We start from the raw sequence: 27,291 nt of genomic DNA on the forward strand, positions 1-27,291 counted from the left end.
TTTATTAAGGACAGAGCAAATGTGGATTTCAACAGTCTTGGAAATCTTGTAAAATCAGGTTCACTTGTACACAAGGACAGTCTGAGACCATGAGGTCACTCTGAGCTTTAAGCTTTGTCACCAGGTTTGGGTTAGTTTAATTATTTGTTTGGGAATCCTCACTAGTAAAGCACATAACCTGATGAAGGCCTAAATGGGGATGCTTATTGCTAACTGATTTGTTCAAATTAAGACTTCATTATTTAGAAGCTGTGTATGTGTTGAATGTCTACCAAACATCAACCTTGATGGAGCCCTTTTTACTGTCCAAGAATCTCCAAGCAGCTCTGGGTCAAGGTTTGGGGTCAGATGGATTATTTTTGGAAATGGCTAAACTTGGATTTATAATAATAGGTGAAAGGCTTAACGGTTGGGAGGAAAAAAGGGTAATCTATGTGTTGGGAGTGAAGTTAAGTGTAAAAGTGAAAATATTAAAAGTAAGATCTGGGTTGAGGATGCAATGGATTTTTGAGGGATGAGAAAACGTGAAAGTTGAGGTTTGGTGTTGAGAAAGTAGGATGTGACTGTGAATAGATGTTAACTTTTCACAAAGATAGAAGATGAAAATGCGTGTGTGTGAAAGAGGGGAGTCATCACATGACTCAGCAGTCAGTGTTTATACCGACTAAATCCAGGCACGACTGCAGCATCACACGCATTAACACACACACACACACAGCTTTCTTTTTCCTTTAAAAAAAAAAAAAAAAAAAAAAATTAAAGCAAGCTATCAGGACGACTCCTCTCCAAATATGTCTACCCAAGCCCCAGACCTGCCAGCTTGGACTGCCCATAAATCAAAAAGTTAAAGCAATGCCACTAATTTAACTTAATCCTAAATGGAAATCAGTCTAAGTGCTGTTTGTGTGTATGTGAGCAGACCCTGAACAAAGAGTGCTGCTGGCTGCTGGCTGACAGAGGGTTGGGTCTGCTCTCCCGGCTGCGATTTTCAGACACAGGACCAGAATCGGAAACAAGGCAGCAGCAGCAGCAGGAGGAGCAGGCTCGGTAAGGAAATGTTTTGACGCTTTTTAAGGAAAAGCTTTCTACATATGCGCAAATTTCAAAGTCCGGTGGACCAGAAAAGAGCACGACTGCGGACGAGAAGCGGGGTTAGGTTTACCAACCATCACCAGAGAGAAAGGAGTTATTAAAAACCGAACACAGCCCCGTATCTAAGAAGTTAACCAATCACCTAATAACTTTTTCATAGATTCCTTGCGCCCCCATGCTTTAATCCCTGTTTAGAGAACGGTACCCTGCTTTTTAAAAAAAATATTATTATTATCATTATTATTATTATTACCCTCGGTGGATGTGGACTCGGAGGTTCATGGACATTTGTCCGAGATTTTTCAGAGAAACGTCAGGGGAATCTCGGTGTTTGGTCACCGGTTATTTCAGAGCCAGTGATCCTCCCGGCGTCCTGACGTCAATTTATAAGGACCCAGCAGCATCAGAGCAGCAGGCAGGCAGACAGCAGGGGCTGAAGGGAAGAAAGACAGAGAGAGACAGGGAGAAGCCGGGCCATGCTGTTCTGATTCTTCATTAATTGCAAAGCTTCCTGGTAGGATTTTGCTTTTATTTCTTTTCACTGTCCATTTATTCATTTTTTAGGCTTTTCCTTTCTGTCGGAATGTGAGTCAGATTAAACCCGCCGTTGGTTTTTACAGTGGCACAAATAAAGCTGAAATTGTCATGCAAAAGGATTTTTATCTTTTTTTTTCGTGGGGGTGGGCTTTACTGTAATAGCGAACGGTTTCTGTAGCAGCAGATAGTCAGGGTGTTTCAGTGTTACAGATGAAACCAGGCTTTCCCCTTGCCTTGTGCGCTCCCGCTGTGTCCACCGCAGTGCTTCGGCGAAGGGCTTCTGCCCGTCCATTTGGGTTTTTATGCCCGGATGGTTAAACAAAACTGGGATGGAGGCAGATAATCATCACCATTATTATTAAAGTATTATCTATACCCTGCCTAACAGGCTGAGCTGGTCGCCAGAAGCCCTGTGATGAATTAGGTGAAGGGGGATTCCTTGGCACTCTTGATTTTTCAGCAGTGAAAGCAGCACCTTCTATTTCCAGCTACAGCATCATTAGAGTGTTCACAGTAAAACCCTGATGGATGCAGTCCACTCTGCACCTTGCCAACTCAAATATAACCTCTTCTTCTGGGTAGTATCCATCTTAAGACTCTAAAGTAGTCTTCTGTCTCACCAGTGACTGACAACAGCCTGAGCTGAAGAGGGGTCCCATTCCTGAGAGTGCCACCATGGGGAAGGACTACTACAAGACCTTGGGCATCCCCAAGGGCTCCAACGAGGAGGAAATCAAGAAGGCCTACCGGCGCATGGCGCTCCGCTTTCACCCAGACAAAAACAAGGATCCTAACGCAGAGGAGAAGTTCAAGGAGATCGCAGAAGCCTATGAGGTGCTGAGTGATCCCAAGAAGAGGGTGGTCTATGATCAGCTGGGAGAGGAAGGTAAGGAGAGGGCGTTCTGGGTCATTTGAGTGCAAGGGGTCGGAGAGTGCAGGCTTTGTTAGTGAAGCCTTGTTAAGCAGGGGTTATGATGGATTAAGTTGTTATTGAAATAGCTCAGGAACCATCTCATATCGCAGCTTGGTGGGTTTCAGTCACTGAAGTAATAATGCCGTCTCTTCCATGTTTTCATGTTTATGTGCTGGCACATGTTTAATTTTCTGTTGTTGTCTTCGGTGTCAACAACACTTACCAGCTCTGATACCTTATAGTCTACCTCGGCTGCCCGTGGAGTGTGTATGTAACTCTGTGTGTGTGTCTGTGTGGTGTGCTAGATGACAGACAGATGGCATAAGACCATTACGTGGTTCAGATATGAATAGCAGCGACTGCTGTAGTTTGCATTTGTGGGTGTTCTGTGCATGTGTCTCTGCTGAAAACGTGTGCGTGTAAGTGTGTGTTTTTGTGCGAGTGTGTTGGATGGAGTGACCTGATATTTCGTGAGTTTCTCCAACAGCAGCGCTTTTGGAAGACCGGTGATGCTGTGGGATTTTTCCCACCTACGCGGGCACCACTCTTCTCTCTACTGTTACCCACACTTTGTGTTTAGGTCCTACGTCTGGTATCTGAATTCATATTAATGTGTGTTTTTTAGCGGGTGGGTGTTTGAGTGTGTGCATGTGAGGCCTCACGTTCTTGTTCTCTTTCTCTCTCTCTCTTTTTTTAAAAATCTCTCAGGCTTAAAAACAGGAGGCAGCAGCTCTTCAGGTCCTCCCGGCAGTTCATCGTACCACTACACTTTTCACGGAGATCCCCATGCCACCTTTGCCTCCTTCTTCGGTGGCTCCAACCCCTTTGATATGTTTTTCGGCTCCAACCGCAGTCACAGTCGCTCCAATGGCTTTTCCTTCCACAACGACCACAGCAATGACACGGAGCAGGATGCGGAAATGGACGAGGATGATCCTTTTACCCATTTTGGGAGGCAGTTTGGCTTTCCGGGGGGGATGAACAATGGCTTCCCAGGGGAAGGCCGCAGGAGGAGAGGTGTACCATCAGAGCGCCTCGGGACCAACCGAAAGCAGCAGGATCCTCCGGTCGTCCACGAGCTGAAGGTCTCGCTGGAAGAGATCTTCCACGGCTGCACCAAGCGCATGAAGATCACGCGCCGCAGGTTGAACCCAGACGGACGCAGCATGAGGACGGAGGACAAGATCCTCAACATTGTCATCAAGAAAGGCTGGAAGGAGGGGACCAAGATTACTTTCCCAAAGGAAGGGGACGAGACCCCTGAGAACATTCCCGCCGACATAGCGTTTGTGCTTAAAGACAAAGGGCACGCCCACTTCAAAAGAGACGGTTCCAACATAATCTATAACTGCAAGATCAGCCTAAAAGAGGTGCGCCCGTCTCCTTTGATTTAACCTCCCTCTCTCTTCTGTCTTGTCTTCTGATTTTCCCTCTGTCACCAGTTGAACTCTCTTTGTTGTTGTTCTACATGTAGTTGGTAGATAATGCTGCCAAGCTTGTGATGTTGATTCCCAGTGGAGCAGTCCCAGGTTAATTTTTAATGAAGATGTGCAAAGTTTGGACTAAAAATACAAATTATTCATGTCACTCAGCCCAGAGAGGTGTGTCTGTAATTTAACGGTGCTGGGTGGGTGGTCATATCAAACATACCAAGGTGGGAGAGTGTGTGCATCAGAGTCTCTGCCACTGCGCTGTGATAGAGGAAGCCAGAATGTGGTGTGTTTGTGTGACTGGCACAAAGCCATTATCCTCACTTGTTCTGCACACTGTATGAAAACATATGCATCAATACATAAACAGACACACAAGCACAAAGCTGCACACAAGCAAGTGTGTGTGCACACACTCTCAAACTTCAAGCGTATTTGCCAACACACTCCGTTAAAGACGGATTGCAGTGTGACATTGGTGATGATCCAGGCTGTTATTACTGTGACTGGCAGGACATTTAATTAGAGGGCAGCGAGTCCAGCACCAGCTCTGCTCTGGCTCTATATTAGACAAACTTTAATGTTTCTAATAGCACTGCCACTCACTGGCCTGCTCTCCACGTGATCTGCTTAATGGCAGGTGTTCTCAAATAGCTGGAGATGTCAGGGGAGATGTTGTTTTTACTCAACTCGGGCCCATTTTTTTTTTAGCAGGTTTCCTCTAAAAGCAGCACTGACTCCCGCACCGTGCAGTTAATGCGCTGGAAAATAAGTGCGTCTGCACACGGAAAGACAATGAAGCCTAAGTTGACGAGAGCACATTAGTTTGTTGAGTCACATTAAGCAGGGGATGGTACTTGATCAAACCAGCACAGTGATTAGGTTTGCACTGCAGAACTCCCACAGCTAAAACCCTCTGCTCCCACAGCAGCCAGATAAGAGACTTAATTTCTGACGCAGCTAAAGTTGAGATGAGGAAGCGAAGGGGAACTGTGGCTGGGATGTGTGTGTCAGGGGGGTATCTAGGGAATATTAGGGAAGTGGGTCAGATGATTCAGTATCCAAAGCAAATAAGAGCTCATATTCCACCTCTCTCCTGAAGATGTGATGCTAAATACTGCAGTAAAATCACAGCACCAGATGCATGCCGCATGCTAGAAAACCTACCACGCATAATGTGGCAAATGTTATCCAGTTCTTCAGTAGAGAATGTAGCTTCACTAATGAGATGATTGATTATATTAGCAAAAATCTCTGCAAGTGCTCATTACAAAGTAAAAAGCAAAAGGTGTGAGACTGAGGCATGCTGATATTTGGAATCGCCTTTCTGAAGCAGGTATCTCTATTTAGTCATATTTTGGCTGCTGGATGAGTCTCCAGATATTTGGCTGTTCAGTTTTGCTTTCTGCCTGAAGCATGCCCTGATCAGCGGCTCAGTTTAGTGTCTCCAAGTTTGTTTGGCTATGCTATAAACTCCTGGGAGACATTAGCAGAGGTAACATTCAGCCCCGCTGTCTTTTCACTGTGACAGTCAGAAGCAATTTGAGAGTTTACCTCAATTATGACACACTGGTTTCCCTGAAACCAGTCTATATTAGGATCTATAGGGAGGCTCTATGGCAATAATGAAGCCTCTGAGTTGTCTAACTCCTGTCATTGCTGCAAAATCCACATCCAGGACAACTGTGGCTGCTGGGCTCTACAGTCAAAGTGGACAGCTTTTTTGCAGCTCTCTGGCAAATAACTGCTGAATCTATGGGAGTAAGACAGCATTTGCATTTTGCAGCAACTGTTGTGTGTAGCATTAGCAACCAGTATTTCAGGACAGGCTCTGTGACAGGCGGCCCACAGACTTGCAAGGACACTTTGGACTATGAGCACTCCTTAAGCTGGCTCTGACAGCTAAATGTAACAAAACTGTTGAGTTTTAACAGTGGAAGTTAACATTAGCATATGGCCCTCAGTAATTAATACAAGTCTAGAAAATGTTCCTTCAAATATAGCAAAAATTGACTGTGTCTGTGTCAGTTTCTAAAGCCTTGTTGTCTGTGCTGAGGCTTATGCAATCAGTGGGCCCTTGGATCAGCTGGCAGTGTGTGTTGAGCGTCATGGCAACCTGTCTGTGTGCGAGACGTGTGTTAGTCAATGGAGCTGTCCATAACTGAAGGATGAGCCACTGCTCTCCACTGCAGTCAAAGAAATCACCCTCTAATGTATGTGGTGGGTTAAAGGATGATGATGATGTCATGGCTGGAAAACTTGGTCCCGTGAAGCAGCTGCTCACCAGGCCACATATACACCCCAGTTTCTTTTCAAAGAAACAGGCACAGCCAGAAAATCTTCCAATTAGTACAATAGTGTCTAAGCGCATGGATTGGATCTTGGAGCTATTACTCCGGGCAAAAATCACAATTACATCAGAAGGGGGTTGAATTTATACATCTCTAGCTATTGAGTATCTTACTCCTTCAGGGATTTGATATTTTATGATTCCCAGGTGATATAAGTGATCTCCCTTTTTATATCTACCACCACTACAGCTACCTGTACTAGATGCACACTCACTGCTTTATTAGGTAGGTATGTAGTACTGGATTGGACATGCTTTTGGTTTGCTAGAAGTCTGCTGGAAACAGAGGTGCTGGAGATTTTAGTCAATATTGACATTGCAGCATCAGACAGATACTGCAGATTTGTCAGCTGCACATCCATGATGTGAAATCCAGTTCCACAACATCCCAGAGCCACTATGTTGGATTGAGAAAGCATTTTGAGTACAGTGTTTAAGAATCCTGTGTTAGATTATTTGAGCTTTGTGGCATGGTGTGTTATCCTGCTGGAAGCAGCCATCAGAAGATGGGTACACTGTGGTCATAAAGGGATGGCTGTGGCTGTGGTTTAAGTGATGCTCAGCGGGTACTAGCCCAAAGTGTGCCAAGAAAATATCTCCCACACCAGCAGCGTGAACCATTAATAAAAGGAAGGATGTATGCATGTTGTTCATGCCAAATTTGGACCCTGGCATGTGAATATCATGCCATAAATAGAGATTTATCAGACTGAATGTTTTTCCATCCTTCTATTGTCCAATTTTGGTGAGCCCTTGTAAATTGTAGCTTTAGTTTTTTGTTCTTAGCTGACAGGAGTGTGGTGTTCCTGCTGCTGTAGCCCATCTGCTTCAAGGAATGACGCGTTGTGCATTCAGAGATGCTCTCTTGCATACTTTATTTGTAATGTGTGGTTATTTGAGTTGCTTTTTCCTTCTTATTAGATCAAAGCACTCTGGCCATTCTCTGCTGATCTCTGGCATCGACAAGGCATTTTCGCCCAGAAAACTGACGCTCACTGGATATTTTCTCTTTTTTGGAACATGGCCTGTAAACACTAGAGATGGTTGTGTGGGAAAATCCCAGTAGATCAGCAGTTTCTGAAATATTCAGACCAGCCTGTCTGACAGCAACAATCACGTGTCATGTTCAGAGTCATTTAAATCACATTTCTTCCTCATTCTGATGCTCTGTTTGAACTGCAAATGCATCGAGTTGCTGCCGTATCTAATAAAGTGGCTGGTGAGTGTATTTCATCAGTCTTAGCTGTAAATGCATTTAAAAGTAATGGTAAATGGCCTGTATTTGTATAGTGCTTTACTTAGTCCCTATGGACCCCAAAGCGCTTTACACTACATTCAGTCATCCACCCATTCACACACACATTCACACACTGGTGATGGCAAGCTAAATTGTAGCCACAGCTGCCCTGGGGCGCACTGACACAGGCGAGGCTGCCGGACACTGGCGCCACCGGGCCACCACCAGTAGGCAACGGGGGAAGTGTCTTGTCCAAGGACACAACGACCGAGACTGTCTGAGCCGGGGCTCGAACCGGCAACCTTCCGATTACAAGATGAGCTGCCAACTCTTGAGCCACGATCGCTCAAGACAGTAACAATAGCAACATGCCGTTAAAATTGGTCTATACCTGATGAACGGTAAAATTTTTATCTCTTCGGCTAAAGGTTAATGGAGCCAGTAACAAATGGCATCAGAGAGCCGACCCTTTAACAAATTTAAAATGTTTAATTTTAATTTCCATATCTATATCTTTCTTTGTCTTAGAGTAGTTTCAGGAATCTCCAAATTAGGCTTCTGTTTCCCTGTCTTCATTACTTATTTAACCCTTTAGCTCACAGTGAATTATACCGCTGGTCATTCTCGCTGGTTTTCTCTCTTTTCCACACCTTTTTATAGTATTTATTTACTGTTTTATTTGTAGTGATGTATTTTTCAAGTGTTATATTTAAAAAAAAGGGAAGTCCATTCACACAGTTGTGGATTTCAATAGTTCTTTCCATTAAGTGCAAATCTGGTGAATGATGCTCACTGGAAAGCCTGTGAAGTCGTGATAACCGGAAAGTCTCTGTGTTTAGTTTAGCGCTCTCTACACTGACTGGATGCATCAGGCACTGTGATAAGGAGGTGAGGCATGTGAGTGTGAGTGAGTGTGCGTCTGTGCATGTGTGTGTTTGTGTGCATGTGGGGATCTGACAGGCCCTCCAACTATTTACGAGCTCAGCCGATTCCTGCCTCACTTCATTAGTCCCAGCTATGAGACCGTTGCTAAAATTAGTCCCCTGTGCAATGTGGGGCCGTGCAACGCTGACACACTTACACACGCTCCCTAACACACATGCACACACACAGACACACACACTCGCACACAAAGACTAGAAAACTTTCCCACTGCCAAGTCATGTTTTCCTGAATGTTCCTGTTCCAAATACTGCTCTTTCGACCCCCGCAGTGCTGTCAGTACAATTTCTTTTCTTCACATACTTTTACACACACCACACCGAAAGCACAACAAATACTGCCTCCCGATAGCGTACTGGGGGAAGATATGAAGACCGGAGACTTTAACGAAACATTACATCACCGAGATACTCATGGATTTGGCATTTTATTCCTATTAAAGATATTAACCCTTTCCATCTCCTCTCTTCTCCAGGCGTTGTGTGGCTGCACAGTTAGCATTCCCACGCTGGAAAACCGCGTCATCTCCCTCCCTTGTCACGACATCATCAAGCCAGGGACGGTGAAACGACTCAGAGGTGAAGGCCTGCCTTTTCCAAAGAACCCCTCACAGCGTGGTGACCTCATCGTGGAGTTTTCGGTCCGTTTTCCCGACAGGATCCCCCCTCAGTCCAGAGAAATTATCAGACAACACCTCCCCCAGTCTTAGAAAGACACATCTCTAACTCTCGTCCTCCTCCACCACAAACTCCAGACTAAACCTGAGGAAAAAAACTACCTTAACACTCCTTCATCTACTCCTTCTTTGTTTGTAGTTACCCTCATGTCCCTGTGAATGAATACAGCTTTGAACATGTGCTGTGATAATTTAGGGACTTCACAAAAGGAAGAATGGCAGTATCAGGATGTAAAGTACTCATATTTATTTTGTCTTTCAGCCCAAACGCACGCACACACACATACAAACACACACACACAAGCACCCCGAGAAGCGGAGCGGTGCTGAGGATGGGCTCAGCACGATTGTGGTTTTTAAGGGAACCTCTTTTCTTAACTGTTTTATACGGATTTATCAGTGGTTTTATATGCCGTCCGACTCTGATCCTCGTCTTTTTGTGATAGGATAAAGCGTGAAATATTTTATAAAGAGAAACAGGATTTTGTTTTCCAGACATGTCAAAATAGGATTGCTTAATTTTTACATTAAGTGTACCAGCAGCTTCAGTGGTTTTTAGTGGTTTTTCGCTTAGCCCTTCCTTTGGCACATGCAGGGTTTTTTTCTTTTTTCTACCCCATGCTTTCAATCTAATAAAGAATTGTGCTTGAAAGTCTGTAGGCCATTAGTATGATCTGTCTCCCCTAAAATATCCCTACACATGCAGTGCCCCAGAGCTCTAAAAACTCCTGCATTACTCCAATAATATTAGCATAGTTCAGCTGCAATGGAAAAATCTGGGAATGACAATCACGTAACTGTAACAGCAGAGTAAGTTTAGATATCTGCACAATATCGGTGCTTTCCCTTCTGAGCTGTGAACTGAATAGCCTGGCTCAATATCTGAGGGACATTTAGGTGCCTTAGCCCGGTGTCATACCACATATGTGAACACACATACAGGTCACACTATAATAAAGACAAATAGCCATGACCACAACACATGATGCCCTATGCTGTGTTAGGCGTTACCACCAGGACCTGGTAATTTTATAAAAAATGAATTAAAAAACTGTAAGCAAGCTATGTATAGGAATTCACCTTACTGTACTGTATGTAAGAATGATCATTTGTAGGAAGTGATTTGATACAAGACTGATGATTTTTGCCAATTCGTCTTTGTAGAGTGCCATACGAGTAAAGGCTGGATTTCCCAGAGGAATGCAAGCATGGCGTTTGACCGATGGGTAAGCCAGCTTTGTTGTGGGATATTCTGCTTTCTCTTGTGGCATTTGAAGGCCATGTCTCGGTGCTACTGTGAGCAATGCCAAAAAGTAGACCGCATTGTTGTCTACTTTTTTGGTTACATGGAGTCCTCAGTTTCCGATGTGATAAATGCCTCTGTTCTCTAACAGCTGTACATCAAACGTTACAAACTGTACGTAGTGCAAATAGAAAAACTGTTCTCTGTCTCAGCTGCAGGGGACGCCCTTGAGCTCTTCCTCGCTGTAATTTGCAGCAGTGGTGAGAATATGTGTGGGTTATGCTGACAGTCCTAGCAGGTCGTATAAATGAGGTGTACAGGAAAATGTTTGAATGCTTCGTGTTTGATAAATGCACTTTTATGTTGTGAAAGACAACTATGAGATGATATGGGGTTTTTTTTTTTCTTTTTGGGGGGAGACTTGAATGACTTGTGTGATGGTCCTATGGCAACAACCAGGCTTAACAAGTGCTGCTGCTGCTAATCAAAGACTCACATACACTGCTTATTGTGCATATGCCAATATCTATGAATTTTTCAAAATGAAAACAAATAAACCAAATGTGTGAAGTTAGCACTTTGCTTCATTTTCATTTATTGCTGCTTGAGAACAAGTACCAGTTCCTAATAACATTCACCTCAAAGTGCTTTACATTCTATGAAAAACTCTGATAATCTCACAATCCCTGTGAGCAAGCACTTGGCGACAGTGGGAAAGAAGAAAACCTCAAGGAGGGGGGAGGAGAAAAGACCAACATGCAACATTATATAAGATTAAAACCATTCTCAGCGCACAACAGTGACAACACACATACCTTAACTGGGTAATTTTGCCTCTGTACACCACCACAGTGGAGTTTAAACCAGGCAATAAGGATGTGTCTGAAGTGCAGATTCTCTGATTTCATTAAAGGGGTTTTACAAAACACCTCGGTTAACTGTTTAAGAATTATTGCCATTGGCTGACAACCAGTTTCATGGCCAACTGAGGCCTGTTCTCTCATTATTCCAGGATAAATTCTTAATATGAGATCCAAGGATATATTGATGGAAATGAAGGAGGATGCCATAAGACTGAAAAACCAAATCCGAGTGGTTTTCACTGTGTTGTAGACCTTCTGTATTTATTATCATAATTGAATGTCGATGTTTGAAGGATAGGCCTACCACCAGACACCAGAGTGTTCTTGACTTGGTTAGATGTTGTGATCGGAGTTTCTCTTAACCATGCACATAATTCTGTCTTTGAGCACCATATTTGTCTCCTGTGGTAGCAAAAGCAAGTTCAACACTAGGAGTCCATTCTAACCCCATATCTTCTATCTGCATCATTTATCATTAAATAACAAAGGAACAGATCTCACCTGGCCATGAAACTACCTGTCAGACGATAATTTTTAAGCATCGGAAAATGGGAGACTATAAATGGCTGTAATTTCTAAAAAAGTTAATACAATACTTTTGTAAAATGCTTTGAATTAAAGCTAAAAGTTTGCACTTCAGTCACACTGTTCAAGTTCAGTTTGATCTGAAATCTTCTGTGGTTGTGTACAGAGGCAAAAGTGCACAGCATAGAAAGACATTCACGGGTATGACCAATTCAGAATCGCCAATTAAGTTTCACGAATGTTATTCGGACCCTCAGGAGTACCATACAGGCACAGGGGAAACATGCAAGCTCCACACAGAAAGGCCCCAGCCATCGAACACGAACCAGTAACTGTCTTGTTACCAATTTACCACTGTGACACCTGCCTGTCCTTACCTTGCTTGTAAAGTTAAAATTGTTGGGTTTTCTGTATTTGTATTTTTGCTTTGCACATGAAGGCCACTGTAATACATTTATCTGACAGTTTTTATTACAGTTGTGAGGTTAACAAGATCCATCAAGATTTATTCGTCTAATCTTTAGTTATGGTTTTGTTTAACTTCATGTTTGAAGACTAAATTATCTGACATTTCTTTAGAGAAGAGTCAAAAGAATGTAAACAAATCTCTTTATCAAAACTATTTTTTCATCTTTCCTGCTGCATTCATCTTCTCAGACATGGATACATATGCATAGATTATTGATTTGGTCGGGCATTTAAGGTTAGCAAGATCAAAACTGGAATAAGACTCCAAATTCTGATAGTAATATGCACGTAAAAATTGAGCAGCCATCAGCACCTCTAAACAAATAAATCTGTCTTTGTGACCCTGGTCATGTATGTTTAACAGCGAGCATGGTGGAATTTGGACATTTTCCATCAGCCTTAGTTACAGATAAACATATGAAGACAGACTTTGACCTCAGCGTGCTAAAATTCTGATGGACTCAACCTTCGACTGAGCACCGGTTCATCTTCTGAAGCGATTCCAGGTACGAGAAGAAAGACTTTATATTCAAATGCTGGTTGTGTTTGATGGTTACTGGTTTAAATGTTTTCTCCTGCACCCGGGGCAGAGCGAAGTCAGGGAAGGTGATCTGGGAGATCATGTGAAACAACTGCAGTGCCTGATGAGCAAAGTCTGTGTGTGCGCCCCACATGCTGAGGATAAAACAGGCAATTAGTGAACCATGGAAAGGCTCCCTGAGATGTGCTCCAGTAACTCTGCACTGTGACGAATGGCATCTAGCTGCATCAGCCATTTCTTGCGACGAGGCTGAGTTCACAAAGAGTTTATATTTTCACCGAAACACAGTTTTAAGCTCAGACGGCGAAAGAACAGCTAATAACAGAAAAGTGGGTCAGCAAGTTTGGCGATTGCTTTTTAAAGGCATTTGCATATGTAGAGTATATGATTCATACACATGACCCCAGCTGTAGTGCAGAGTTAATGAACTCATATGTGTTTTAATCAGTAACTCAGTATTAGGACTTGGTCATGATGACTAAACAACTAAGCCTCATATGAGCTCACGAGTGAAGACCTCACACACTCCTCTTTGTCTTTTCTCCGCCAGGTTCTCGGAGTTGGAGCATGAACACCTTTGTGACTCTCTCGACAGGGCAGAGGATGCCCGTGATTGGACTCGGCACATGGAAGAGTACCCTGGGACAGGCAGGGACATAAACACTCACACAGAGTTAGCAGGTCCTACAAATGTTTTTGGACATGGTGGAATTTTAAAGAAAGCTTACATGTGTCTCTGTGTGTTCTCAGGTGAAGCAGGCGGTGATTACAGCTTTAGAGTGTGGATACAGGCACGTTGATTGTGCTGCTGCTTATGGAAATGAACAGGAGGTTGGAGAGGCTCTGGCTCTCCGGGTGGGTCCAGGAAAGGTGAGCTTTGGTGGTCTTTCAATCAGCTCCAGGTGCCTTTATTCACTTCACGTCAGCCACATCAGTAGGCTGGTGTGGACACGTGCCATAAAAATACATACAAAAGTAAAAACTAAAAATATTTAGTGGAACTTTTCAAAGCAATCCACATGCTTGCTTGACTCAGAGCTTTAAAACTGAGCTTTAGAATGATATTAAGAATTGTAGGAGCTACTTTCAGCTCTGCACAATCGCAATCGCTGACACAATCCAGAAGATCTTAAAGTGCTATTTAAACTGATTTAAACTGATCAGTTTAAACTATTTAAACTGATCCCTTCAACAGTTTCCCTGAAAACACCAAGCGTATTATATTTGAGTGAGTTTTTGAGACCTCTACATCATTAGTGTGATTTTTTTTTACTTCTGTAAGCAAATGAAATGCACAAAAATTCCAAATGTAGCAAAAACTTTAGACTGATATTTAATTTTATTTTATTTATCGATTTTTTTTTATTTATTTTTTTTTTACAATTAAATAGAATTTCCTGGCAGTTATTTCATGTTTCAGGCTTTACAGTGTTAACTGATAAATCTACTCCCATTCAGCTAAAAAAAACTGATAAATATTTTCAGTTTAGTCACATAAACAAACAAGATATGTGCTCCTTATCTTACCTGTGAAGTGAAGTGTTTTTCTGTTGATTTTTGCTGTTGTTTATTGAACCTGAGGGCCACTGCAGGGTGAGAGATGTATGACAGCTTTAGTCATATTTCTGAGGTTAGGAAGCCCTGCCAAGATGTTTTTTCATCTATGCTTCTCTCATTTTTTTTTTTTTTTTCTTCAAATAAATGTCAGAAACCCAAATAACATAGTATTCCTTTAAAGAAGAGTCCAAAGAGTGTATACAAATCACTGTGTCAGCAAATGGTTTTGAAGAAGTGGTTAATATTTGGTCTGTAAGCCAAAACATGTAGATGAAGATTGGTTTTAACATAGGTTGAAGTCTGCAGTTCACTACCATCAGGCTCAAACTTGTCACTGTCTGTAATGTGCCCTGTTCAAGTGTTTCCCTGTATTCAGAGCAGTCATTGGTTTGTATTCGTGTCATACTTTTCGCTCCAGGCTCTGCAGCGTGAAGAAGTATTTGTGACTTCCAAACTGTGGAACACCAAACACGACCCCCAGGATGCTGAAGAGGCATGCAGGACCAGTTTAGCACATCTGGGTCTCTCCTACCTGGACCTTTACCTCATGCACTGGCCCATGGCATTTCAGTGAGTAACTACACACACTCAGTAATGTTAATACGTCTCCATCTGGCTGTAACCGAGCAGAGATTGAATTGTCACTTTACCTAAAGCAGCTATTCTGTGGGCGTTTCAGGAGGGGGAAGGAACTGATGCCTCGAAATGAAGATGGAAGCATTTGTTACTCTGACACACACTACAGGGATACTTGGACTGCCATGGAGAGCCTCGTAGATAAAGGGCTAGTCAAGGCTATAGGTCTGTCCAACTTCAATGCCAGGCAGACTGATGACATCATAAGCATGGCCAGACACAAACCTGTAGTAAACCAGGTGCAGCTATGAAGACGATACATTTTTTCAGCTCTGTTCAAACAACACGTCAGTAAACTGTAACTAATAATTGTGTGTTTGTGTTACAGGTTGAGTGCCATCCTTATTTGTCTCAAGCAGATCTCCTCTCACACTGTCGGTCAGTTTAATGTTGTTTAACATTCAAAGTGGCAGTCCTCCTTTCTGAGATTAATATGTCAAAGTAACAGGTTTCATAACTCCATCTCAGCTCAGTGGGAGTTTGTGTGACAGCTTACAGTCCTCTGGGCAGTGGAGACAGACCCTGGGCTTCCGCTAATGAACAAAGTTTGCTAGCGGATCCTCGACTGGGAGCCATAGCCCAGAGATACGAGAAAACACCGGCCCAGGTTATACTCCGGTAAGGCAGGAAAACACAGTCACCACTAACCCCTTTAACAGTTTCCTCCATTTATTTGACTAATCACATAACTCATTTGCAGGTGGCACATTCAGAGGGGTGTTGTGTGTATTCCCAAAAGTGTGACACCTTCCAGAATCCAGCAGAACTTGAACGTGTTTGACTTTTCCTTGTCAGAAGAGGACATGAAAGTCATTGAATCCTTCAACCACAACAAGCGTTTCATCGTTCCAACAGTCGAGGTGAGTCACCAAGTCTCCTTGGCACCTAAAAACAATCCTGAACTGCTTCTTCCCCCCAGAGCCTAAATATTTATTTGTTTATATGGCAAAGCATCAACTGCTGTAGTCTCCCTCTGGAGAAGGCTCACAGCTGGTGATTTCAGTACGTTTTGGATTTTAATCAGTTTCTTAGAAGTGTACTGTGAGGTGTTTGGAGTCAGTTGGGTACAGTAGTACATTAATAGGCAAATTGTTAAAATAAACCATTAACTACAATTTGCATTTGTTTCTACAGAGAGACGGCAAAAGAGTGTGGAGAGATGCTGAACATCCTCATTTCCCCTTCCATGATGCTTACTGAGTCTCCAGCAAACTCGATGTATACTTTAAGAATAGTTGTCACGCACAATCAAAACTGTAATTAGTAAATAATTTCATAGTAATTAATAGGTTTTGAACAATTTTCACACTTCCCCCCCTCATTACATTCTCAGTATGGGGGAAGTTTAAAAAAAATAAAATAAAATAAATAAATAAATAAAAATCCAAGCAGCAGTGTTTCTCTAACAGCTACAGTGACACTGTGTGGACAGAAACGAAACAGTATCTTAGCCCAGTGACAGCACTACTGATCACGTTTTTATGCATTTACTCTGCTGGCAGCAGAGAAGACAGAACACATCAACTAGAAACTGCCCTGTAAAGAGTTTTAGTGTCTGGTAGAAGTAGTAGGGGGGAGGGGGGGAGAAACAAACAAAAAGCACAACTTTGTTACATGACGTCTTTCTGCAAGATTTCTCTGTCAAGCAAGCAAATAAATGGCAAATAATACCAGGTACCATAAATGCAGATGATTTAACCTCACTCTGATGAATCACGTATTTGTTTAACTTAATTTTGTAATACCTAATATAAAAGCAATAAAAAAAGCTTAATAGAAACTGACAACAGTTCTGTTTCGTGAGATTTTATTTTCCAACAACATAACCTTGACAAATTTGTAATACATTATATGCTACTGTTTATTTAAAAAAACAAAACAAAAAAAAGAAGTCATTAGCAATATGTTTGTGTTTTTTTTCTCTTTTCTTTCTAGCATAGAATTCCATCACTATAGCCATTCATGTTGGTTGTGATATACTGAGAATGAGGCCACTCAAACATCATCCCCCACCCCAGGAAAAAGAAATCCGCAGTCAGTTTTTCACCTTCCAATTCCAACATCCCCTTACCCCACCCACATCAAAGCCAGGGCAAACCAAGCAGCTACATGCTTTCTCCAAGGGGAAAAAAAAAAAGAAAAAAGAAAAAAAATAGAGGGGAAGAAAAAAAACAAAACAAAACAAAAAACATACAAAAGAAAAAAAAAGGGAACACATGAAAGAAGCACAAAGTCCTAAAAATGTGGAATCTGGTGAGATTTGTACAGGTGTGATCCCAGTACTGACCACTGTGGGGCAGTGTATGTTTATCCATACAGGTCATCATCATTATCTTCGTTGAACACTGGATTGCTTCCAGTTCCACCAGAGCCATGGCTTGGACCACTGCCGCCTGCAGCACTGGAGGGAAACCTGAAAGAAAACATTTTTATTTATTCATTATTCTTACATTCAGAGGAAACTTCTCCAGATATCCTTTAAATACACAGCTGGTTTCAGCTTTTGAGTGTATTAAAGAATCTTAAGCAATCCACTCTACTCACAATGGTCATATTACAGTACAATCAATAAAAATTTAGAAGGAATAGCATCCACGTTAATGGTTCTTTTCTGCAAAACTTAAAACTACATGACTTTCAAAATTTAGTATAAAATGAAAGTACCTGAAGCTGCCAAAGCCACGGCTCTGCTGCAGTGTCTGAGCGAACATCTCGTATTTGCGAATGTCATTGTCACTGACGGAGCGGCGAGCAAATCGCATTGCCTCTTCAAAGTGGTCCTTCCTGATCTCCGGTACAGGATCATCCTCTTCTACCTCCTATGAAATCAACATTTTATACATGAGAGATCAGAGGCAGCAGCATTGCAATAGTTTGAAGATGCTCATCCTGATATGAAAAAGTGAACAAGGAGATACAACAAGTGCTCACCATAGCTGATGGGTTGGTCTGCCTCTCCCTCTCTCTGCGGATCTCATTTTCAATGCTCTCCCTGATGGCCAGTTTACACGCCCGCTGGCAGATCTCTGTGAGATCAGCTCCAGAGAAGCCGTTGGTCATCTTAGCCAGGAAGTCCAAGTCCACATCCTATCAAACAGAGACAATGTCAAATTTAAACTTCTATTCAGTTACAATTAGTCAATCACATTTTATTTTAGCTACTTTTGGCTGCTCCCTTGTCACAAGGGGGCCATCATATTAGGCATCTCCGCTGAGGTTTCATTTGGCAGTTTTTACACCAGATGCCACTCCTGATGAAACCTCAAAGGGGACACTTCTATTAATGTTCTAAATTGTTTGTAAGACCATTTCTTAACATCTATCATTGTTCTAATAAACAATCCTGAAGGAATTAGAAGAGAATTTTTCATTTTTTGTTAACAGAATGACACATTTTACAGGAATTCAGCATTAACTGTTTGTATGCTACTTTATGCTACAGTAACTACACCAAGAAAAAAAACCAAGAGCTAAGTGGGTGTGTCAGTGGTGTGAGTAAGTAGCAGCTTTGTCACCTTGCTGATGGGACTCTTGCGGAGGTTGGCCTTCAGGATGCTGACCCTGCTCTTCTCGTCAGGCAGGGGGATGTAGATGAGCTGATCCAGACGGCCAGGTCTCAGGATGGCAGGGTCGATGATGTCTGGTCTGTTTGTGGCTCCAATGATAAAGACGTTTTTCTTGCTTGACATTCCATCCATCTCAGTCAGGATCTGGTTGATGACACGGTCTGCAGCTCCACCGCCATCTCCCACGTTGCCACCACGGGCCTTGGCTATGGAGTCCAGCTCATCAAAGAAGAGAACGCATGGGGCTGCTTGACGAGCCTACATGTAGAAGATGCACACACATCAAATATACAAAGAAATCTGTCCTATCCAGCGCCAAACTGTTAACTGTGACAGCTCTGATTTAACAAACAACATTCAAATTCTCTAACATCCAAATGCAACAACAAACATCCTACAAAGTCTCACCTTGTCGAAGATCTCTCTGACATTAGCCTCAGACTCTCCAAACCACATAGTGAGCAACTCAGGTCCTTTGATAGATATGAAGTTTGCCTGGCACTCGTTGGCAATGGCTTTGGCCAACAGAGTCTTACCACATCCAGGGGGACCATAGAAGAGCACACCCTTGGATGGGGTCATGCCAAACTTGAGGAACTTGTCTGGGTGCTCCACTGGGTACTAAATTAAGTACAAGTAAGGGGGGAAAACAGTTAGAGACAACACTAAGCCTTAAGTTTATGATGTATCAGTTGTTTCAGACATTTCTAAATGAGGCTCATACCTGCACCAACTCCTGCAGCTCCCTCTTGACATCATCCAGACCACCAATATCCTCCCAGGTAATGTTGGGAACCTCAACAACAGTCTCTCTCAGGGCTGATGGGTTGCTCTGGCTCAGAGCCCACTGGAAAACAGAGTTGATTGTGTTAGTATTGACGCCAAAAGGCAACTACTGGCTATGTGAATACCATCTTAGGCCGGAACTGCTGTAGACATTAGACATGCACTTTCTTGAAGACAGAACCTGGCATAGCCCCTAATGAAATTTGCATCAATCCAACTCCAGACTCACAGATACATAGTACTGTCCCTACCATGACAGCAACCCTGTATGTAACAGTAACCTCAGTTAAGGAAGGAGTATCAGATTGCTTACCTTGAAGTCATCCATGGTGACAGCAAGAGAGTTCATGACTTCAGCATCAATGGTCTCATCCTCAAGGTCAATCAGGTCCATCTTCTTCCTAATGGCCTGCAGAGCAGCCTCAGAGCAGAGAGCTGCCAGATCTGCACCCACATGCCCGTGAGTCTCATTGGCTACCTAAAATTGGAAACAGAGAGCTCAACACTTAGGAATTCTTCCCTAGGTTTCCAAGCAATGTGCCTTTCATGTGACAAAGACCTACATCTGTAGCTTTATGTAACTCATCTACTTGATAATGGATGACTGTGTCACAAGGAACAATTATAATACACTGAATGCCAGGCCAAGTACAGTCACTAAGGTAGGCTTGGGAACTGAGTAATGTGAAAGAAGCTCTTCATTAGATAGTATAACAGCAAATTAACATTAGTTACATATAATTACTTGAAACATGTAGTACAATTTTACTTCTAAGTCTCAGGAAATAATAACCATATGGCTATACCCATCGTTCAAGGAATCTGTGTGTTGCATCTTTAAACCACACCAATTAGAGGAAAGGAGTTCCTCTAATTGGGTTCCTCAAACCTGTTCCAAGTCAACATCATCAGCCAGCTTCATGTTCTTGGTGTGAATCTGGAGAATCTCCAACCTTCCAGTAGCATCGGGGATACCAATGTCAACTTCCCTGTCAAAACGCCCTGAAAGTGACAAAGATTAAACACAAGTATTAGTTTTAATGAGAAACAGTTACATGAACATGATTATTAAAATCCAAGAGTAAACTCAAAAGAAAACTCAACAGTAAAACTAGGCGTTTATTTAAATACAAACTAGAAAAATGGTTTTTTTGCATTGGTGCATACACCATGTTTCAGAGTGGAAATTCATGACTGATGTGTTTGCATAGTAACAACCCATCTTAACTTCCTGTTGAGCACATATTGCTGCTGATGCATATCCCCACATCATAATTAACTGAACATTATTAAAAAAAATAAAAATAAAAAATAAATTTACGCCCCATGTTTAGCGCCTCGCTAAAAGAGAAATACAACATTAACTGCTGATGTTACAGAAGTATTTTAGTATTGAGACAAGCATAAATCATTCCATTTAACAGCATTCATATTTGAATGTTTAGAAAACATCCATGTCTAACTCTTTGAAAAGCCTTTGTTGGGACGTTTCTGACAGCTTTGACAAACTGAAGTGCAGAGTTGTGAGAAAGTGACCCACAATTAAACTGCAGACCCCACAAAATCAATACACCAGCAGTTTTAAAACTGCAACGACATGGTTTTGGGAGGCATTCAAACAGAACTCTTCATGTTATATAAGAATGTCACAACTCCATGTGCACGAATCGGTTCAAGTAATGATTTAACTTGAAAATTATATTTGAATTTGCCTGAAGAGAAGCTGTAACGAAAATATTTTGACACTGCTGAATATTATGCAAAAATAAATACAGAAATAAATGATTCAAGTCTTAAATTTAAGCCTACATATTGTTTAAAATTACTCTTCACACAATTTTGTAATGAAACGGTGAGATGTCATAAATGAAATTGCACTTCAGGGTGTGTTGCCAACTTAACATTTTATGACACACAGACACACACAAAGTGGATGTTTCTTTAGGTTTAGACCCTAAAGTAAATTAAAGGCATGCTTTAAATAGATAGTTTACCAAATCTCCTGAGAGCTGGATCAATGCTGTTGGGTCTGTTGGTGGCAGCCATGACAATGACATGAGCTCTCTGTTTCAGGCCATCCATAAGAGTCAGAAGCTGAGAAACAATGCGCCTCTCCACCTCTCCATGAGTCTATAATAACAGAGGACATTTTAAATCCCATGTAGAAATTAGAGTGCTGACTGAATCTACCCACCTAATCAGGTAGTCATCAATACGACAGAGTTTTGGTTCAGGTCGCAGCTGCTAGATTTTTAACACAGTAAAAAAATAAACTGAAATAAATACATAAATAATCACTGAATATTTTGTTTTCATTTCCAATTTCCAGAAATGTTAGCATTTATTTCACAAGAGTCACATAATAAAACTGACTGCATTTATTTAGCCACCTATTTAGTTCCATGATCCTGCTTACCTTTTCTCTCTTTGGAGCAATTGCATCAAGCTCATCGATAAAGATGATGGCAGGAGCATTCTTTTCAGCTTCCTCAAAGGCCTTTCTCAGGTTACTCTCACTTTCTCCAGCCAGCTTACTCATGATCTCAGGGCCTAAGACACAGGCAAACAGTTGAAAAGCAACCTCACCCATAGTATCAGCTACTGATAGGATTCTGATTAATACTCATTAGAATCAATCACAGACATTTACAAAAAAAAAAAAAAAAAAAAAAAGCAAACCCTATCTAAATCCACTCCAGCATCAAACAGTCCTAACTAGGATTACGTTCGTATAGAAGAAATAAATTAAATTCACACCATTAATCAGAAAGAAGAAAGCTCCTGTTTCATTGGCCACAGCTCTGGCAATCAAAGTTTTTCCAGTTCCAGGGGGTCCGTAAAGCAGAATTCCACGTGGTGGCTGTAAATAAGGGGGGTGAGGAATGAAATCAAATTTAAGACAAGATTTATTTTTTTCTTAAATCTAAAGTATTTTATGACGGATATAAAGGCGGCAGACTGAATCTCTCTGGACTTTGAGCCTCTCGTCAACCATTACATGAAACAAACTGAAACTAAACAAAATATAGAAAGCACTCTTACTTTACTTTGATTAAATACTAGAAATGCATACCAGATAGGATAAGCATAGCACAACAGCCCCCCCAAAAAAAGAACAAAACATAAAACAAACAAACAAAAAACAAACCAACACCACACATACACACAGATGAAGAAGACTCAAAGTCAGTGTCATTAACAGTAGGCATTTTCCACAGGTCATACCTGCACAAGTATACTTTTACTGGAACAGATTAGGATCTCTAGGCTGTATAAATTGTTTAGCTGAGTGGGAAAATTGGCCTCATTCTTTTCAAAAATACAGTTAAATTCTTACTTTACAATTCCAGAAGAAAGCTAAACCGGTTTTTCAAATGTAATTTTTTTTTTTAATTTAAAAAAAACAAACAAACCAACCAAAAAAAAAACAAGGCCCAGCAGTCTCACCTTGACTCCTATGGCCTTAAACAGCGCTGGGTGCCTGAGTGGCAGTTCCACCATCTCTTTGATCTGAGCCAACTGCTTCCTTACTCCTCCAATGTCATCGTAGCCCACTTCATTCAGGGACTCTTCCTCATCCTGCATGTTCAAACACAAGCTGTTCACATTTTTGTGCAGTTGATTTTTTTTCATGCAATTTCTTTTTGGTACAAGTTAAACCACGCACAGTTGCTGCTACCTACCTCTCTCCGGATTGGCTCTCCCTCACAGTGAATGACAGTATCAGGAGCAACGATGCAGTAAGGGGATGGGTCAGTCTCTACCACCTTGAACTCCACAGCACGCATTCCTCCTCTGACCAGGAAAATGTCACCTTGACAAGGTAAAAGTTGAAAATATACAGTTAGAGTGGTAAGCTGTTGTACCCTGAAAGAGAAAATATGCAAAATAAAAACTCTGGTCTGACAAAAGAAACTGGTACTCACCTTTGCGGATTGGCCTGTAAGCCTCCAAGAAATATGGCTTCAGGTAGACCTCAAACAGGTTGCCAGTAATTCCTTCTACTGTGTCATCTATTGGAAGAACATGAATCCTCTTTCCGTACTTCACATCAGGACATGGCTGAATGCTGAGGGAGATAATAGCCTTAAAACCACTAATTTTTCAAAAGTCTGTCAATTTTTTCTATATAGTTGTGTGCTTTTACATACCTGATGACGTCACCCAGGCGGACCCTCAGATTGTTGCGGACCACCCTGTTCATGCGAACTTTTTCGTCAGAACAGGTGTCATCAGACAACACAATACACACAGTCTCCCGCCTCTTCTTTCCTTTCATCAGCACTGTGTCTCCACGGAAGAGCTGCAGCTCATCCATTTTGGTCTTTAAACACATTAAACCATTATTTTGTGAAAATCAGTGTTACTACCTTTCATGACAAATGAAAGTCTTGAACTTGTTAATAAAGCCATAAACCATTTCAAGCATTTACCTGAGAGAGGGAGACCACGCTGTTGTCTTCATTGATGGATTCATCAACGATCAGTCTGTTGGGTCTGTTCTTCTGTTTCAGAATTGCAGTTGCGAGATCATCATTTTTGGATCTATGAGGAGCGCAAAATAAGAAAGTCAAACACAATACTTCAGTACCTTTAAAGTCTCATGTGTAGTTTCCACCACTGAAGAAAAAAAAAGTGCTGACCAAGTCCAAATTTTAGGTTATCATCTCAAAATTTTGATTTTTTTTTCTGAGATAATCAATTGAAATGTTAACTTCGCTCTGCCTGGCAATTTTTTTTTTTTTCCAAGCACGCATAAATAGAAAAGGAAAACACTTGTAAATAAAAACAGTCAAATGTTATCATTACCATGTCATAGAACAAGTCAACTTTAAATGTAGTAACATCATTAATGAAGTTGACGAAACTGGCTCAAAAATTGCTGTGCACACTGTGAAACTTGTAACAGTTTCTGGTTTTGTCTCTTGTAGTCTTTGGGGAAATGCAAAGCACTCTTTCTACCTAGTTTTGAAAGAAATTCTAGTGTTAAGGGGTCAATAATGTGAACTCCTTCAAAACACAATTGTTTGTGCAACACGATAAAAACAACACTGGGATGTCTAGTACTCAAAATGGGAGTTCTTTTACAATAATGTGTTGGTACCTTGTGTTGTTACTGTAAATGCTTAAGTTGTGTACGTCAGTGTATTGTTTGTAGACTTTTATAATGACCCACAGAAAATGGTATTATAAATGTAATTTACAGGATGTGGCAGAAACCCCTATTTTATATTCCATGCCCATGTTTCTACATTAACTCTTATAATTAAGCACTTATGACCAACTTTGAGGTATTCAGTGCAAACAGGTCGTTTACACAACTCGCCGATTGTGATTCAGTGCTACATACGGACAATTCACGACATCATTCGTACATTCAAAATATTAAAATAAAATATATGGGTATAAAATCGGCAATATGTTTCTGGAAAAGTCCGGGACAATTTACATGGTTTCTCTTTCATGTTGTTAGCACGCTAATCGTAGCTTTTGCGCTAACCCACTGGCGAGCAAGCGAGCCCAGATGACACAGCAAAAGAATTAGAAAAACTTTGTTAGCTAGGTCCTCCCTAAGCACTCATGCTACAAATGTAGCGTGACTTTTCAGACGTTAGCTACCAACGCAGTCGTGGGGTACATATTGCTTACATGTAGTATTTCATTACTGTTCAGCTAACGGCAAATAGAATCCAACTAAACTGAGGCATTTGGAATGAGTGTCCAACACTGTTAGCCTGCTAGCTTGTTTGCACTGTGCAAAGTGGCAGCTATAGCTGCCACTGTGCACAGTGGCAGCTATAGCTATAAAGATAGCCATTTAGCTGCCTAGCGTATTCTTTACTAAAGCCTTTAACAGGTAACATGGGTTTATGCCATCTACTGAGCTCATTTATATTCGCTGTAATGAAAATCTGATGACCAATCTAAAAACGGGCCATTCACCGGTGGGTAGGCCACTGTGTCGGTATGATGTGTGATGGTGGATGGCTGTGGCCTTGCCAGTGCTGCTAAGCTAATGTTAGCATTCAAACACGACAGCGATGACTGCGCTTTGTCACACAGCTGGCTAACGCTCAGTACCGTTAACCGGTCAACGACAACGGCGTGAATGACAACAGTTAGACAAATGTCAACAATCATAGGGAATTGTAGAATTCTGAGAACTACACTGTTACGTTAACCCACGGACCAAAGTGCGGAGGATGAAGTGGCTGACCCCATTAGCTACCCTGTTAGCAATGTATTAGCATTCCAGCTAACTTTAATAAACTAACGTATTTTAACTTACATTAGGTAATTAAAAGGGATTTGTTGGTTGGTCTTTTTTTCGAAAAAACATTCTCCGAATAGACTAAGATATTTATACTCACTCCCCTCCCGAAGCCATGGTCGTCCAACCTGGATTACAATTAATAAATAAATTCTAGCTAAATGTTTAAGAAGCTTAACCGGTTCTCTGCTCAACCTTCTCTGTGATTTCACGCGAAAGAGCAGCGGTTTCCGTGCTTTCTTTACACTTATATCATGAACTAGATGCATCCTTGATTCTGATTGGCTAGGGGTTGTCTGTCAAACCCATCAACCAATCAAAAAATTGGAGTTTGTTGTTACCGAGTCTTTTGGACGAACGTTTTTCTTCTTATTGGTCCTTCGACTGAATTCAACCACCCAATTAACGTTCACCGCGTTGATATGGAATAATTACCAAAATATGAAATTGGCTCTTTCTGTTGGTAACAGCAAGTGTGTAAGATTAAATTCATGGAAGTCAGATAAACACATGTATACACAGACACTTTAGAGGTAAATAATGTATTTTATCCAAGAAAAACAACATGATATACTTCATTTATTCTATTAAAAAAAAATTGAAACAAAATGCTAGATAGCAATACATTTTTGTAGCTTGAAATGTGATTAAATGTGATTAAAGACATCCTAAGTAAATTATGTTCCCTTAATGGATTGTTGGCTATCCCATCCACAACACCATCTTTCATTCCAAACCTGGCATGGCCTGGCATCGGGGTGGAGGACGCCATCATCTACCTCCTGCACCGAGCTCTGACTCACCTGGAGAAGCCTGGAAGCACTGTGAGGATCATGTTCTTTGATTTCTCCAGTGCTTTCAACACCATCCAGCCACGACTTCTGAGAGACAAGCTGGAGCTATCAGGAGTGGACCACCACATGTCCCAGTGGATACTGGACTACCTCACAGAACGTCCACAGTATGTGAGGTCACAGGGCTGTGTCTCTGACACGCTGGTCTGCAGTACGGGGGCCCCACAGGGAACTGTGCTGGCACCGTTCCTCTTCACCCTCTACACTGCAGACTTCTCCATCAACTCCCCACGCTGCCACCTACAGAAGTTCTCTGACGACTCTGCCATAGTCGGCCTCATCACAGGTGAGGACGACTCAGAGTACAGACAGTGGACTCTGGACTTTGTGGACTGGTGTCAGCAGAACCACCTGCTGATCAACGCCGGGAAAACCAAGGAGTTGGTGGTGGACTTCCGGAGACGCAGACCCACCACACTGACACCGGTGAACATCCAGGGAGTGGACATTGAGATAGTGGACTCTTATAGGTACCTGGGTGTTCACCTGAATAATAAACTGGACTGGAGCCACAACACTGATGCTCTTTACAGGAAGGGTCAGAGCAGACTCTACCTGCTGAGGCGGCTGAGGTCATTTGGAGTCCAGGGAGCGCTTTTAAAGACCTTCTATGACTCTGTGGTGGCATCTGTCATTTTTTACAGTGTGGTATGTTGGAGCAGCGGTTTATCGGCAGCTGAGAGGAAGAGGTTGGACAAACTCATCAGGAAGGCCAGCTCTGTTCTGGGATGCACCCTGGACCCAGTGCAGGTGGTGGGAGACAGAAGGACTCTGGCCAAAATAACATCTCTGATGGACAGAGTC

The 27,291-nt window shown here is 41.9% G+C and overlaps 3 protein-coding genes across 6 annotated transcripts; 2 read left to right on the forward strand and 1 right to left on the reverse strand.

The window, feature by feature from the left end:
- Window positions 1-761: 761 nt before the first annotated feature.
- dnajb5 (DnaJ heat shock protein family (Hsp40) member B5) lies at window positions 762-10,994 on the forward strand. Of its 2 annotated transcripts, none has more exons than XM_003451673.5 (4): window positions 762-1,047; window positions 2,253-2,515; window positions 3,251-3,912; window positions 8,977-10,994. In XM_003451673.5, the coding sequence occupies exons 2-4, from the start codon at window positions 2,305-2,307 to the stop codon at window positions 9,208-9,210; spliced, it is 1,107 nt and encodes a 368-aa protein (XP_003451721.1). In that variant the 5' UTR covers window positions 762-1,047; window positions 2,253-2,304; the 3' UTR covers window positions 9,211-10,994. The 2 variants fall into 2 exon arrangements, with proteins under 2 accessions (XP_003451721.1, XP_005473320.1); XM_005473263.4 differs by lacking the exon at window positions 762-1,047 and adding an exon at window positions 1,367-1,606.
- A 1,689-nt stretch (window positions 10,995-12,683) lies between these two features.
- akr1a1a (aldo-keto reductase family 1, member A1a (aldehyde reductase)) lies at window positions 12,684-17,309 on the forward strand. Of its 3 annotated transcripts, none has more exons than XM_025897160.1 (10): window positions 12,689-12,782; window positions 12,867-12,966; window positions 13,368-13,465; window positions 13,568-13,687; window positions 14,793-14,944; window positions 15,054-15,249; window positions 15,339-15,388; window positions 15,479-15,628; window positions 15,711-15,870; window positions 16,145-17,309. In XM_025897160.1, exons 2-10 carry the CDS (start codon window positions 12,921-12,923, stop codon window positions 16,208-16,210), a joined length of 1,038 nt encoding a protein of 345 aa, XP_025752945.1. In that variant the 5' UTR covers window positions 12,689-12,782; window positions 12,867-12,920; the 3' UTR covers window positions 16,211-17,309. The 3 variants fall into 3 exon arrangements, with proteins under 3 accessions (XP_005473324.1, XP_025752945.1, XP_005473325.1); XM_005473268.4 differs by having other exon boundaries at window positions 12,728-12,782; window positions 12,867-13,146; XM_005473267.4 differs by lacking the exon at window positions 12,867-12,966 and having other exon boundaries at window positions 12,684-12,782.
- On the reverse strand, window positions 16,801-25,890 carry vcp (valosin containing protein). The gene is made up of 17 exons (XM_003451672.5): window positions 25,734-25,890; window positions 23,796-23,907; window positions 23,514-23,686; window positions 23,289-23,431; window positions 23,046-23,176; window positions 22,810-22,941; window positions 22,120-22,222; window positions 21,779-21,912; window positions 21,357-21,492; window positions 20,252-20,364; window positions 19,676-19,840; window positions 19,301-19,423; window positions 18,985-19,197; window positions 18,526-18,834; window positions 17,942-18,097; window positions 17,675-17,829; window positions 16,801-17,423 (listed from the first exon to the last, which is right to left on the reverse strand). Exons 1-17 carry the CDS (start codon window positions 25,748-25,750, stop codon window positions 17,318-17,320), a joined length of 2,421 nt encoding a protein of 806 aa, XP_003451720.1. The 5' UTR covers window positions 25,751-25,890; the 3' UTR covers window positions 16,801-17,317.
- Window positions 25,891-27,291: the final 1,401 nt, after the last annotated feature.

This window comes from Oreochromis niloticus, linkage group LG12 (genome assembly GCF_001858045.2).
Source record: "Oreochromis niloticus isolate F11D_XX linkage group LG12, O_niloticus_UMD_NMBU, whole genome shotgun sequence".
NCBI lineage: Eukaryota > Metazoa > Chordata > Actinopteri > Cichliformes > Cichlidae > Oreochromis > Oreochromis niloticus.